At 37.1% G+C, this 16,029-nt stretch overlaps 2 protein-coding genes and 1 pseudogene across 3 annotated transcripts in view; 1 reads left to right on the top strand and 2 right to left on the bottom strand.

The window, feature by feature from the left end:
• Window positions 1–2,470, bottom strand: part of LOC149193742 (GDP-L-galactose phosphorylase 1-like) — a 29,085-nt gene extending 26,615 nt beyond the window's left edge. Inside the window, exons 1-2 of the mRNA XM_089404888.1 lie at window positions 2,332–2,470; window positions 1,866–1,932 (exon numbers count right to left, since the gene is read on the bottom strand). Coding sequence (XP_089261014.1) covers window positions 1,866–1,932; window positions 2,332–2,370 — 106 coding nt within the window. The 5' untranslated portion in view covers window positions 2,371–2,470. The remainder of the gene's footprint in view (window positions 1–1,865; window positions 1,933–2,331) is intronic.
• On the bottom strand, window positions 2,145–6,751 carry LOC149193743 (GDP-L-galactose phosphorylase 1-like; annotated as a pseudogene). The gene is made up of 7 exons (XR_016254467.1): window positions 5,991–6,751; window positions 4,226–4,344; window positions 4,049–4,108; window positions 3,609–3,845; window positions 3,325–3,510; window positions 2,874–3,128; window positions 2,145–2,716 (listed from the first exon to the last, which is right to left on the bottom strand). The product of XR_016254467.1 is annotated as a GDP-L-galactose phosphorylase 1-like (transcript).
• A 6,483-nt stretch (window positions 6,752–13,234) lies between these two features.
• LOC149193744 (uncharacterized) lies at window positions 13,235–15,564 on the top strand. Its single transcript, XM_089407423.1, has 3 exons — window positions 13,235–14,396; window positions 14,723–15,345; window positions 15,472–15,564. Exons 1-3 carry the CDS (start codon window positions 13,235–13,237, stop codon window positions 15,562–15,564), a joined length of 1,878 nt encoding a protein of 625 aa, XP_089263549.1.
• The last annotated feature ends 465 nt before the right edge of the window (window positions 15,565–16,029 follow it).

A 16,029-nucleotide genomic window follows, 5' to 3' on the forward strand; every position in this document is an offset into this window, starting at 1 on the left:
AAAAGAAAACTATTTTTGTTGTCCCCTTTTTCTATAACCCTGATTTCTGTCTTCAACTAGGTTTTTTTATTAACCAAAAAAACTAATCTTGTTGTTCCTTCAAATTAATGAAAAACCCTTTGTTTTTCTTTCCTTCAAAAAACCCTTTGTTTTCCTTTCCTTCAAATTTTAATGAATTTCTGAAGAAAAAAATAAAAATAAAAATCTTTCAAATTATTTTACCCAGATCTTCCACAGAGGCAAAACCTTCTTCACACGCAGGTGACCTTCTTGGCAGGTTGCGGTTCTGGTACGGGATACGCAGAGGCACACACGGTCATCCTCTTCCAATGCTTGATGGCTCTGGTCCACGCAGATGGCTCAAGTCTTCACATGCTCTGGTCCACACGGATCCCTTGCATATCGTTCCTCGTTCCATGCTTCCGGGCTCCTCCTCCTCAGCCTTTGGCAGTTCTGGGCACTCACAGCTTTTAACACACAGTCTTTTAACAAGCAGCACTCACAGCGTTTAACACGCACGCAGCAGATTAATAAGCCTCCACGCAGCAATGAGGTCTTTAACACGCAGCAAATTTCTCTCTCGAGCTCTGATTTCTCCAAGACCTTCAATTCAAGTAACTGGCTCTGACACCATTTGTAGGTTTGAGCAATTAATAAAACAAGAAACAAATTGGAAACTGAATATAACAACACAAGTAATAACTCAGGATTTACGTGGTAAAACCCTGATAGAGTGTCAAGGAAACATCCACGGGGCAAGGGATTGGAATCTCTATTCAATCAATAAATGACTCTCCTTACAATAGTTCAGGGATTCATCAGTTTTATATGAACCTCCTCAGTTACATCACTGATGTTTCAATATAAAACTAACTTGTTAATAACTAATACATTTTACCTATGTTGCATGGGTTCCCAAACCCGGGGGTGGGGTTCGCGAACCCGTTCTCGTCCCCAAGTACCAGATTCGGGTTCGGGTGCTTCTGAGAAGAACCCATAAGAACCGGGTTCTTCTTAAAAAAAATTGGGTTCTTTTGTCTTGACGGGTACGGAGAACCCTGATGATGGGTACTTGGAACCCCAAAATCAGGTTCTTTTGGGTTCTTTGGGGTTCATTTTAGTTTTTATATTTTATTTTTTAATTAATTTAATGGGCTTCCCCTAATATTTTAGGTAGCTAGTTCTTCATCTTGTGAGAGGAATTGGAGTACTTATGCCTTTATCCATTTAGTAAAGAGAAATATGTTGGGCTCAAAGAAGGCAGAGAACTTAGTGTACGTTCATAGCACACTTCGTCTCATATCTCGAAAAGACCCTGGATATGAGGGTCCTTTCAAGAGATGGGATCAATACACAAACGATGCTATGTGTGTGGACGAGGAGATACAACCAGATGGCCTTATTGAGCTACCTCCAATTGCTATGGATGAGCAAGAGCCTCAAGATGAGAGTGATCCCTACCTGGAGAGCATGTTAACTAAAAATCTGAGTGATGTTGATGACATCGCTTGAGGAAGCCATTGTTCACTATTAGATACTTTTATTTTAGTATTTTAAAATTTCCCAGTTCTTGTTTGGAGATGCCTTAAGACAAATTTTGAATGTATTATGACGATGGACATATATCATGATTCTTATTAATATGTAAACTCCAATTTGCACTTGATATCTAACTAGAAATTTTGAAATTTTATTGTGAATGTTGAATGTTCAATGATGTGCATGTTTAAATATTTAAAGCTTAAATCATAAATAATTTAATTTTCTTGTTTAAAGTTGAAAAATACACAAATTCATATATATTATAATTCATAAAATATAATATATATATATATATATATATATACCCCGACGAACCCACGCACCCTGTTTCGAAAAATGACGTCCCCGTCCCCGTCCCCGCACCCGTACCCGTCCCCGAACCCACGTTTCCTGGCAACATAGCATTTTACCCAAATTTACATAATTAGTTGTCAATTTACAACAATGAACCAGTCACATATTCAATTATGCACTTAACAGTTAATACAAAGGCTCCTCTAACATTCAAACAACTCCAAACATTCATAATTAATGTCCTAACATGAGCAGCATTGCAAATAGTTTATTTTCCAACAACAAGATAAAAGAACCCATAACAAGTCTTAACACAAATAACAGCCAAAATACTAAATTTCCATATCCTTGTATACAAAGAAACAAGAAGAAAATATATGAATATAGATATGCTATGTCCAACCAGCATTTTATATGCAATATGGAGCACATAGATAAGGTTCTGCTAAGATAATAGCTATGCAATATGTAGCATATAGACAAGGTTCTACTAACATGATAGTTTTGAAAACAGAAAGTAAATAGTTCGATCATGGTGGCACGAATCCTTCATTCATGTGCATAGGGGCATTATGGTATTCTTCGAGGAATCATAAAGAGGAACGCCATCTTCCACAACAATATCAGCATGTTCCTCTTCTTCTACTTGCATCTCCTCAGTAGCTGCTGCTTCCAAAATATAAGCTTTAACTTCTTCAAATCTTTCCTCTGACAAAGAGACTTCAGCAAGTAATTTCCATGCATAATCCTCAGAAGCCCTGTCAAAGTCTTGCTTCCTCTTCAAAACCATGTGGCCACTGATTTCCCACACAGCTGGATTAACTTGAGTGTCTAATATCTCTTGGTTCACTTCTCCCAACGCTTGTTTCTCTGCATAGCACTGGTTACAGAAACAGCAGAGGGTTTTCAGAAATATATTAAGAAATTCTAAACTTCACAAAAAGGAACAATAATGTCTCAACAATATCATCAATCTACTACACTACTTGAGGAAGCAACCAAAATTGGAACTATGTTAATATGTTACTGTTTTGTACCTGAGGGAACAGAAAAACTCTTTTGCCGCAATCTGCAATGAGCACGTTGTATGGTATGTTGTTATCTTGTAGACAGATGCAGGAGCTGCCAACGGCATTACAGAGGTCTTCCAAAGTATTACCCCCTTCAAAAACTAGGCCTCTAACAGGGTAGTTGCAGAGTTCAAATATCTTGACCCCAGTTTTCTCAGACTTCCATGGTACTCTTTTCGTTGGTGCTTTTTCAACAGGGAAAGGACGAGCCAAGTAATAAGCCTGCCACAATGTTCGATTCATCATGCCAAATTGCAAAAATTTTCAGACATCTCTACAGACCAAAAAACCTATCGGAGCCAATGGACTGAACAGTGAAAAGTTAAAACAATGTCTTCTTTAACCTCCTCTTGTTATTGTTCAAAAGGTGAATAAAACAGTTTTATAGACGGGTCAGATTTTGTAACCGTGATAGTACCTGGAAGTGCAGATGGTTTATAGTTGCAAATGCTCCCAGGCTATTGTAGCCAAGGCGAAAAGATGGGTTGCCAGCCTCCACAGCCAAATGCAGAGCTAACAGTAAGCTATCATGGTCGATGCGTTGGGGTAAGCAGTCTAGCACTCTTGGCACGAGAAGCACATGCCCATATTCAATTGGACTCACCTGCAGTTGAATAAAGATGATCCATGAACATCATCTTTCAACATAGAAACACTTCAAACACTAAATTGATAGTTACCATCATCGTTAATTTCACTTACATTGATAGCAATCACGTTTGGACTGTCCAAGACAGGGGCCTTTTCCAAGTACTGAACTTTGTCTTCCTCACTTTCTTCAAAACGGAAGATCACCTCTTCCTGCCCTACTTTAGTGAAGTTGAACTTACAGGGATCAAAGTCCTGCAGCACCTTGTCCACTCGAAATTCAGTGGGACGTTTCTTAAGATGGCGCCCTTCATTCAGCTGAGCAATGAAGCCATAATTACCAGGGATGACCTACAACCATTTCCACACAACATTTGGGGATTTAATCCATATCAAAACCTCACCTAATAAAAATTGCCCCCCTAAAGCCATACCCAAATTGGAACAGTTGAACATACCTCAACGACAGAATCAGTTGTTAAAAAAAGGATATTCTACAAAGAGTATTCTTCAAACAACTGATAATTGGAAAATGGTTTTGACATAATTCCAACCTTGGTTTCACAAATAGTAACATCATAGCGGAACAAACCCCTCTGCATCCTTTCCTCCCACTGCCAACTCACCATTGGAAAGAAGATGTCAGCATTGGTATATGTTTCTTAAAAGAAAATATCCTTAAAATGGTGTTGCGCCACCCCACAAAACCAGAAAAAGGAAATGATTCTCACCAGCCCAAGAAGCAGACTGTCAAGGGAAGGAACATCTGTCAAATTAACATCATTATCTACATGTTTCTCTCCAACAATGGTGTGCCTTCTCTTGAAGGTATACAAAGGCAACTTCGAGCCTGAAATCAAATACAAGCATCAGAATCACTGCTCAGAAGTGGTAGTCATATTATCGTGGAAGAAAATCCCCAATAAGAGATATGTCACTGATTTTAATTGCATTTAGGAACACATCACAAAAACAACAATCTCAAGAAAAATGGCCCATTGTGACATTGAAATCGCCAAGATTCAAAATTTAAAACCACAAAGGTTCAAAATTAAGCCAAACTGAGCGTTTAGAGGGCAAGGTCTGAAAAGGGAAAGGAGAAAAAGTCTAATCGATTCAAATCCAAAATTTCCCAAAAAAACAACGAAACAATAATCCAAGTGCACCAAAATCTTATGAAAAATAAGATTTACAGAGAACAAGAACCATCCTCTAACTTGATTAATGAAACATGCAAATTAGCATTCAAACCTGATTCTCAAACCAAAACTAACCGACCAGATGTTGGAATCCAACACCTGTAGAATTAGCAGCCCGACATACAATGAAACAATCACAATCCTGTGTGGATTTTGAATCTTAAAAATATGTATGGGATCATTATCACAGTTTTTTGAACAAGAGGGTAACTGAAAGTACTTACTGACAGTTCACTGAATAAGTGTGGAACTAAACCACAATCACAGAAATTGCCCCTCTAAACATCGCAATCGAGCACTAAAAGCTGAAGCAGATATTGTCCCATTCTTGATTGAGATCAAATTAAACCAGAATAACATGGCATATAATGTAAAGAGAAAGTCAAACAAACTAAAAACGCCCATATAGGAATTTAACCAGACTTGCTCAGCAACCAATCCAGCACAACCTCTGGACAAAAGACAAGATCAAAACACCACTACCAACAGGACCTAACGTAATTACAGGAGAATTTTAATTGACAATCGTCTTGTTAAAAAATATTATGTAAATTATGTGATTCAAAATTCAAATTCTCATATATCAAGCCAACCAAAAAAACATAATTAACAAGCTGATCAAAAACCACTATCGATGTGATCAAAAACCACTATCGATGAGACCAAACATAAGTAGCAAACTAGATGTACCTAATAAAAGCCACCAAAAACCACTATCGATGAGACCAAACATAAGTAGTAAACTAGATGTACCTAATAAAATCCACCAACTTCAAAATCAGCATATCAATGAACACAAACAAAAGATCTGACTTTCCAAAAAGATAAGTTTGTCATTCATTGAGGACTCTCATGGTTAACAGTCAAATGAATAAGCACCTTATTATGAATCAGAATGAACAGTAACATTTTGTTAAGAATGCAAACCTAATTAACTTAAACACTTAAGATATTCAAAATTTGAAATTGAAAATCTGAGATGTCAATTTAAGTTTTTATATACATAGGATGCACAATAAACCAAACATTCAAACAATATTAATAACAGCCAATTAAATTAACCTGGTTATCAAATATTTACTGTAAAACTAACAATCATAAACAACTATGCTATGATAAACACAAACCACCTTCCACATACATCAGGTACCAGTGGAAATTACCACCAAAACTGTAACATAAAAGAAACAAAACTAACACCCCAAATACCAAAATTTAAGCCTAAAGACACAAAACTAAAACCCCATATGAATTAAAAGGGAAAATTTGAAAAGCCTGAAGAGAGACTGAATTCTACCTGGAACACAGCACTGGCCTAAACAGTTACGGCCGCAGCCCAGGCCTTCAGAAGCCTCCTGGTAGTTAGATAGAATAGTGGGACATCTTTTTATGGTCAACATGGTTGTTAACAAATAATATGAGCAATTGATGGACGCCTAACTACCTCTCCCTCTCCCAAACTTCTTCGCTCAGAAGAAATGGATGGGCGAGGCAGAAAAGGGCAAGCTGACGGCCGCCTCCTGCAAGAAACTGGAGATCAGATGGGCTTCCGCCTTCCGAGGGCAAAGCTCCTCTTCCGCCGTGCGGCGACGTAGTCCTCTCTAGTGCACCAACAGCGTTCCTACGGCGCATAAACCTCCTCCTTCTGCTGTCATGGAGATGGAACAGGAAAAAAATTCTGATAATAGCCGTGTTGCCACAACTTGACAGACCTTGATTTTCCTTGATTGGACTTATTTTCTTCTCTTGGTACCCTCAACGAAGATACCCTCCTGATTTCTTCCACGGCTGCAGCAACAGATCGAATCCCACCCCTCAAAGATACCCTCCTAATTTCCTCCACAGCTGCAGCAGTTCGAATCCCACCACTGATTCCTTCACACTATGATATATATCTCAGTATCTCTCACAAGGATCTCAGATTATTCAGAGAATTAACAGCAAAATTCAGATAATAATAACTGAGAAAAGGAATGCCAACATGCCAGAAGGGAAGAAATCTGGAAAAAAACGCTTACCATTAAACCAATGCACAATTACTTCTCGTGCATTTTGAGATAGTCGCCCGACACTATATATAACCAAATTCCCTGCCTACTTCACCTCTCTCACGGTCACATGTAACCTCCAGGCAAATCCGATTGCACGGTTATTGCAGTGTAACCGGACATAACAACCACAAGTTAAAGATATTTCACAGGATATGACACAGAAGCTGCCAACGATGCAAGTATCATGGGGATGAGAATATGGCAAATAAGTGAATAACAACCACAAGTCAGAAACACCATATACTAAGCTATGCCTTTTTCTCAGAAACTTCCATTTTTCTTTTCAAGTGGGGTCACTCTGTGAAGGATGTGACTTCCAGGAAGCCTTACAGAAAGTGTCAAGAATCAAAATGATGGTGAATTTTTATAATTTACCACATGAAGAAGGATTGAAAATTCCTAAACTATGTTGCTTCAAAGTTTTTCAGATTAAACCATCTATCCAAGAACCTTAGAACAGGCTATGACATATATTATTACACACTAATATTACAGTTGAATAGGGAGAAATGTCAACAGAACTTGGTTGATTATTAATACAGGAGTGTTTATAGTTCCCATGATAGTTCAAATCACAAGGATAGGACACTGATACGTAACAACTACAAGTCACAGACACAATTACAGTAGCTTGTGTCTTTTCTTAGAAACTTCCAAGACATGTCACTTCAAGATCTTCAAGTGAAGTTCCATAGGAGTAGGATGATGCGTTGACAATCAAACTTCGTTCATTGGAGTAAATTTCCCTGCAATGGACATTCCAGTATATTCAGTTTTTTTTTTGTTTTTTTTTTTTTTCTTTTCTTTTAAGCAAAAGCTATCCAATTTTTACCAGGAACAAGATCGAGACTTCTATGTTATGTAGTTTCAAAGGTTTCAGACTTCTATGTTATGTAGTTTCAAAGGTTTCAGGTAAAACCCATATTAGAGTGCACTGAAACTCAGTATTGTGTAAATTGTCACCAATTTTGGACTTCACCTCAACTCAAAACAACAACATTAAGGTGGGTTATGTTAATATTACACTAAACAAATGTTAAGAAGGTTTGTCACCAATTTTGGACTTCACCTCAACTCAAAACAACATTACAGTGGGTTATATTTAATATTACACTCAAAAAATGTTAAGAGGGTTTGTTTGATTTGTTTTTTAGCCATGAAAGGTGAAAAGCAGGGAGATGAGCTACGTAATAACAAGTCAGAGACATTACGACATCATTACAGCTGTTATGTTTTTTCTCTGAACTTTCCTGATCAAAGTGGGGTCCATTTCTCTCATATATATATATATATTAAAATAGTTTTATAAATTATAACAATATTATTGTTAATAGAGTTCAGGTTTCTGTGATCCATATCAATTAAGAGAGAGAATCTTCGGCGAAAATCACATGGAAAATCAATTGTCAATTGATTTTCCATGTGATTTTCGCCGAAGATTCTCTCTCTTAATATTATTGTTATTATAGATTTTGTATTTAAAAAGTTATAATAATATTAGTTAGTAAATTTTGATAGGCATCAATCCATAATAAGTGTCAAAACATTTAATAACATTTACAACATGATACATCTCATATTTGTACTCATTTTATGTGATACTTGTGCATATGACATTTTTTTAATTAATTAACATAGATCTATACTACGGATCTACCAAGCGCCCATAGGGATCAAATCTCTCAAGATCAAACTTTTTTAGGGAAGGTTTCCGTTGAAATATTTGATTCCTCTTGGCTTTGGTAGATTCGAGATTAAAATAAAACTATCTTGATTTTGAGCAACACACTCTCATATATATATATATATATATAGATGATAGTGAAATTTTTTATTTATGATTCACATTCTACACATCAAAATATTGATACATGCCCCAATCATATTTGAAAGTAGAAAACATATAAATGTCTCTATATATAATTTTTTTTTGTTATAAATATTTTTTTAAATGTCGTAGGTCGACTCCATGTTAAAAAAATGAATGACTTACAAATCTTCCTTATTATTGGAATAAGAATTCTCTCTCTATATATATAATATTCATATTAAACTCTTTTTTTAGTATATATATGAAATTGAAATATTTTATTTATGATTCACATTTTACACATTAAAATGTTAATATATGCCCCAATTATATTTGGAAATCTAAAATCCCTAGGACTCTCTATCTCCCTCTTTATATATATAATGTATTACAAATCTCCCTAAAATAATCTATTAATGAATAAGGATTCTCTCTATTTATATATATAAAATCCATATTGAACTTTATTTTTATTATTATTATTATTATTATTATTATTATTATTATATCTTTTATTTTATATAGTATATACATAGTTGATATTGAAATATTTTATTTATAATTCATATTCTACACATTATAATCAAGTCTTGCAATTATCATTCTATCATGTTCACATATGATGAGGGACTCAAAGAACGGTGGGGATGATGGGGATCTACGGAGCTCATGGAATGGGGTTTTTCTGGTCCTGAAAATGTAGACGTGGTCACCTCCATTTCCATCATTGCAGTAATAGAACAAGAGGAAATCAGATCCGAAGTAGTCACAAAACACCGGGCTATGATGCATTGGACGCAAAGTTTACAAGAGTCCCAAGATGCAATTTTTATCCCCACATAGCACCAAAGTTGTTTCACCAGGCGCAGATCTAGCCAATCCAAATGGAGATCTCCACCAGGCAATGTTTCTCAAGACAAATATGTCGATCTCATTGTGGCTCAGTGGATCACATGATTTACAGCAGAGTGGGATCCCTAACATCAACATTCTCGCCAGATCTGAATTTTTTACTCCAAATACAAACACTAATCCCCCAAATAAGGCAGTCTCCACTTTCTTACCAGATCAATGCAAAGGCTCTGCAAACCAATCTGTACATTTTCCTCTGCATCAATTCTGGGATCATTTCCCTAGGGATGCAAAATGCATACGACAGTGGGAGTTGCGAGACAGGGATGATAGTGCCCTTGATTTACAACAAGCAGTAAAGGGAGGCTGAGAACGTTGTCCAATGGTGAGCAATTCAAGGCTGGATCTTGAAGATCCAACGTCAGATCCACCTGAAGGAACTTCGATCCATCTCTTTATCAGATCACTTGAAGGGAAATCAGTTTATTTGAAGGTCTGGAGTTGGGAGTGGATAAAAACTCTCAAACAAATGATTCAAGAAAAGATGGGTATACCAGCTAGTTTACAAACTCTGATTTATGCAGGGAAAGTATTGCAGGAGGAATACAAGCTACATGATTATAACATTGGATGCGACTCAACCATCTTCCTTAACACAAGACTTCTAGGAGGATGTCCTGGGACAAGCTCAAAAGGCCCAACTTCATTCAAAGATGTAGTCAAAGGGAAGATGGAGCCACAAAAAAAACCAAAACAACCTCCCACTACTCCTGGTCCCTACATTGTGGAGCAGATGACCCAGGTGCCAACTCTGACAATTAATTTTCCTGAGGTAAATGAGATTCATGATGAATTCCTTTCTAAAGCAGTGATTTGTAGATTCAATGGGTTTTGGCCCAAATCGGAGGCACTACATCAATGGATTTTTTCCACATGGACAGAAAACTATGACATCCATTTATGCTCTAAAGGTTTCTTCATTGTCAAGTTCGACACAGCAAAAGATAAGGAATATGCTTTACATGAGGGACCATGGTTTTGGGGTATTGCAGGTCTATTCATGATACCATGGTTTCCAGGGTTTGTTTTAAATACCATGGTGATTTCCAAAATGCCAGTTTGGGTAAGGTTACATAACCTATCTTTTCATTTTTGGCATCACAAAGTATTAGCAGGCATTGAGAATGCCTTGGGGGGAATTTTAAAAGAGATGCAGATCGTGTCACAAAGGGTATCTTCACCTTTGCCAGAATCTATGTGGACGCAGACCTTAGTAAAGGATTACCATATCGCATTTTGCTATATCCCAACAATCAGCAAGGTCTGAGCCCCTTGACTATGAGAATATGGCCTTTAGATGTCGTACATGTCTTCAAACTAGTCATCTTCAAAGTGCTTGTCCTCAAAATAAAAAAGAAAGAAAAAAGAGACAACCACAAAAGCCAAAAGGATGACAGTTTTCTGAAACACAGACAACTGAAACAGAAGAATAAGAAACCACATATAATACCACAAATAACAATGCTCAAAACTCCCAGGACACCACGCAGAAGGACAAGGCAGAACACAACTCAACATTAGTTTCAGTGCCTACTGAATATCAACAACAAATTGAGATGATTACCTCTGAAAAAGCAGCAATTGGTACCAAACGAACTCATGCATCATAAGGCTTCGATTCTCACAAATAAATTCCATCAAATATAAATGAGACTCAAAGAACCATTGTATCATCGACACCCAATTCTAGTGGTTTGCAAAAAGTGGGAAAAGTGGAAAAAAAAAAAAGGTAGGAAATAATAGAATAGGGTAACTCTCTCATGAGTTTTTATTTGATCATGCCATCTTGGTCACCAGATCCGTTATTATGCATATGCTTATAGCATTTACTACATGTAATATTGTTCAAATGAATAAAATTGCTATTTTTCCTTTGGAAAAAAAAAAAAAAAATATATATATATATATATATAGCTGAAATATTCTATTTATGATTCACTATTCTACACATTAAAATGTTAATACATGTTTCAATCATATTTTGAAATGGAAAACATAAATCCATATGATCGTAGAAAGATATAAATTTTGTTTTTAATATTTAAAATGTTAGTGTAAACTCTATATTAAAATGTAAATGAATTAAAAACCTTCCTAAAAAACCTATTAATAAAATAAGAATTCTCTATATGTATATAATCCATATTAAACTTTCTTTTTATGATTAATATTTTTTAAATGTTAGATATTAACTCCATGTTAAGAATGTAATAAATTACACATGACTCTATAATAAGTAGTGAAAATATAAGAATTTTTTAATTTAAATTACTTTGTTTTTATTTATATAAATTTGATATAAAACTATGTTATTTAATATAGACATTGAAATATTTTATTTATGGCTAACAATAAAATATTTTTTTGTTATTAGTATATTTTTATTTTACCTATTACATGTCAATTAAACATAGAATGAATTACATATTATGTAATATCAATTATATTATTTTTACATGGCATGTCCAACTCTATATTAGGTAGTGAAGGAATTACATATTTCTTTAATATTGAAAAAGTAAATTGATTTTTTTCTTTACTTTCAATTACTTCATCTCTCCAGAAAGTGTATGTAACATTAAGCAGGAAATTGAAGTAATTGATTTTTTTATATTGAGCACTCTTTGTAAATCTCAAGATGATATGTAAAAATGTTTTCTGGAATGGTTTTGGCAGTGATTCCATTAGTCCTAGTAATGATAGTGAGTATGCTTTAGGCGCATACAAAATGTAATTTTACTTAAATTTTTTAATGGAAATTATTATTTTTTTTGTCTCAAAAAAATCGTTAGTGTAAGTATTGTTTTATTATTTTTAAATATAATATTATGTGACAAAAAAAAATTGTTAGTGTAAGTATTGTTTTATTCTAGATTTAAGACATCTATGGTTTATATCTTTTGACTTAGTTACCGGAGAATCCACAGTAAAAACCATTTTCCTTCAACGTTTCAAATCCCAACTGGGATCTATCATCAGGGCTTTTTGAATGATGATATTAGAAGAGCTTAATTGAAGGATTTAAATAGTTATGAGGAGAGTAGATTTAAGAATCAGCTGAATGTCGGCTTGTTTATATATAATATTAATTGTAGATTTTTGAATAAATTATTTTTACTGATGAGTTAATTTATTAATTTAAATTATTATTAAAATCCTTAATATTAATGTCATTTAACCTTAATAATAATCTTAATATCTAATATTAATACTTAAGGAAGTAATCTTTATTATAAATATTAGTAATTATTATATTAATAACTCATTTAAGCATTTAATATTTAATATATGTTAATATAATATTATTATTATTATTATTTTTTTATTTTTTTTTGACATTTCTTGTTGCGGGCAAAATATTCAACGGAAAGGAGCTCTGATGAAAAACGCCCCGCCCGCAAGCACTCTGTTAACCCTAACTGTTGCACTCCCCTGATCCTCCGAGCTCGCGCCGCCGGGCTCCTTCTGACGGCCTTCAATGGCTGCGCCTGCAGGAGGGGTGGGATCCTCCCCCCCTCCTTTTTCAACTCCAGCCTCTGACACTGAACAGAATGCTATTCCTCTGACCCCTCCTGGCGGTTTCCCTGAAACAGATCAGGGAGGACAAAGGACGAACGGCAAAGCGATGCGGCTGACAAAGAACAAGATGCGCAACAAAAAGCCTCTTCGTCACAGCCAAAGGCGACCTCGGCTACCTGCATCCCGAAGGCGGCAGAAAGAATCAAAGTCGATCTTCCAAGTCATCGCATTAATGGTGAGATCCAGTACATGCAGGATCATGCGCTAATAGGAAAGTTTCTTGGGTTTTGGCCCACTGAAAAGGCGCTGCAGGGATGGATAGCTTCAAAATGGAAGCCCAAAGGACAGGTTACCCTGCAGCTTGGACCGAAAGGCTTCTTCACAGCCATTTTCCATTATGTGGAAGACAAATCACGCATATTTGAAGGAGGCCCGTACTTTTTCAACTCTTCAGGACTTTACCTCACGGAATGGAAGCCAAGGTTCAATCCTGACAAAGAAGATTTCAGCTGGGCTCCAGTATGGATACGTATGTATTCCCTCCCAGTGGAATATTGGAAAGAAGATACGCTAGCAGATATTGGCAACAAACTAGGGACCTTCATCAAAGTTGCAGAGGAAACAAAAACCCGCAAATACACCTCGTATGCCCGGATCTGTGTCCAGATGCACCTGACCAAAGCTCTAGCCGACTCGGTAAGTCTCTTTCACGATGATTTTGAATGGACTCAGCCTTTAGATTACGAGCATATCCCCTTTCGTTGCCGTAAATGCCATGAACATGGCCATCTCTTCAGAGATTGCCCTCTGAACTCACAGTCCAAATCTTCAACCAATGAATCCAATAAAGACTCGGAAGGATTCACTAAAGTTCCAAACCGCCGTAGGCATGCCAAGAAAAACCAGGCTGTCCCTGACATCTCCATCAAAACAGTTACCCAGAACAGATTCATCTCGCTTTCCTCTCCTGATCCTCAGGTCAAACCAAGCTCGGAACCTCAGGAGAACACCTCCTTGCCCTCCTCCTCCCATTCTCCCTCTGCCCCCATGCAGTCCTCCATTCCAGTCGCTTCTCGCCCTTCAACCAGTCCCCTTTTGGATAATAAAATGGTTTGGGACCTCAGCCCTTTCCCCTCTACCCAGGGGAAATCTATTCTCGATTTCAACCAGCAGCCCTCGGCTATGGATCTAGATGCAGCTCTTGCTCTCAGTCTACAGGAAGATGCAGAGATGGAAGACCAGAGTTCCCCTATCATCATGGAGGAAGATCCGGAGCATGTCAGCCTAGATGGTCTAGATATCTTCAAACTTGAAACGGCTTGCAAACAGAAAGAATATAACTCAATACCCCCTTGGCAAATCGACAGGCTTGAAGGAGTCTTAACCAAAGCGCAGCACAACAAAAGTCTTGGTATACAAGCAGGAAGCCCTTGGGACGGAAAAAAAATTCTCAAAGAAACTAAGAAAAGGGGGCGCAAGACAGACCTTCAAAGGACTATCATAGTAGGAGAAATACTTATGGAATCAGGGAGATTCCCTAAGTTGACAAAGTTCTATAAACCCAAACCCCATTGTCCATGAAGCTCATCTCCTGGAATGTGAGAGGACTTAATAGCCCCTCAAAACACCGTATGATAAAAAACCTGATTCAACAAGAAAAACCGTCAATAGTTTTTCTTCAAGAAACAAAAAGCAACAACACCGGTATTGAAAGAATTTGTAACAAAATCTGGGTAGGCAGCTGCTCAGTTTCAGTCGATTCCTCTGGGGCTTCAGGGGGATTAGCCATTTTGTGGAATCCGCAGATCCTCACTCTATATGATTTTCATGCCACCCATCATCTCATCCAAGCATCATTCCATCTCATTGGTACCAACATCCATGGGCATCTCTCAAATGTGTATTTTCCGCAGATCCTTCAGCAAAAACTAGATCTTCTGGAAACTCTTACTATTCTCAATGAAAACAGGCGGTTCCCCCTCTGGATAGGTGGCGGCAACTTCAATATCATAAAATCAATGGAGGAGAAAAAAGGAGGCAGAATCAGGCTAGAAAGTGACAGCAATGGCCTCAGAGAATTCATTCACAACAATCAACTCATGGATATTCCAACCTCCAATGGAGTCTTCACTTGGACCAATAAGCGCAAGGGCATACATCATATAGCCTCTAGGCTCGATAGGTTCCTCATTTCGGATAATGCAATACATCTGGGAGGGGACTTCCACGCTTCTATCATACCCCAAGGAGGATCCGATCATTGGCCTATAATGCTACAATGGTCTCGGCCAGGTACACGCAGCAATAGACCTTTCCGATTTGAAGCCTTCTGGCTCACAAATCCAAACTTTAAGACAGTGGTAAGTGAAGCATGGCAATCTTTCATCCCGCCAGAGGGTGCCAAAATGTATCAATTCCAACAAAAATTGAAAAATTTAAAACAAATCCTCAAAGGCTGGAATCGAACACAATTTGGCAACATCCAGGAGAATCGCAAGAGGTTGGAACAGCAAATGAACGCGCTTCAACAAACTCTCATCCTGGAAGGTAGGACAGAGGAGCAGACACATCAGGAATAGATCCTATGGAACCAAATAGAAGCTCGCAGGCAACAAGAGGAAATTCTCTGGCGTCAAAAATCCAAAATTAGGTGGCTCAAGGAGGGGGAGAAGAATACCAAATTCTTCCACAAAACTGCCATCCAAAGAAGAATGTATAATAACATTGCATTTATAAACAATCAACAAGGAACAAGATTAGAAGCACACAAAGATATGGAGAAGGAGTTCAAAGATTATTTTCAGGACATTCTCAGGGAGCCCATAGGTAACAGAGATCAGGCAATTAGAGCAATCACGCAGCACATTCCAAGAATCATAACGGAGGACCACAACAACAAACTGCTCCAGCCCACTTCACTCAGGGAGGTTGAAGAAGCAATGGCCCAACTTAAAGATGGCAAGGCACCTGGGCCTGACGGTTTCACGGCCAATTTCTTCCATGAGTTTTGGGAGCTCATCAAGACAGAGGTATGGGAACTAGTA

The sequence above is a fragment of the Pinus tabuliformis genome, chromosome 2_2 (assembly GCF_031772625.1).
Source record: "Pinus tabuliformis cultivar Carrire ecotype Pingquan chromosome 2_2, CPIR1, whole genome shotgun sequence".
NCBI classification, from domain to species: Eukaryota; Viridiplantae; Streptophyta; class Pinopsida; order Pinales; family Pinaceae; genus Pinus; species Pinus tabuliformis.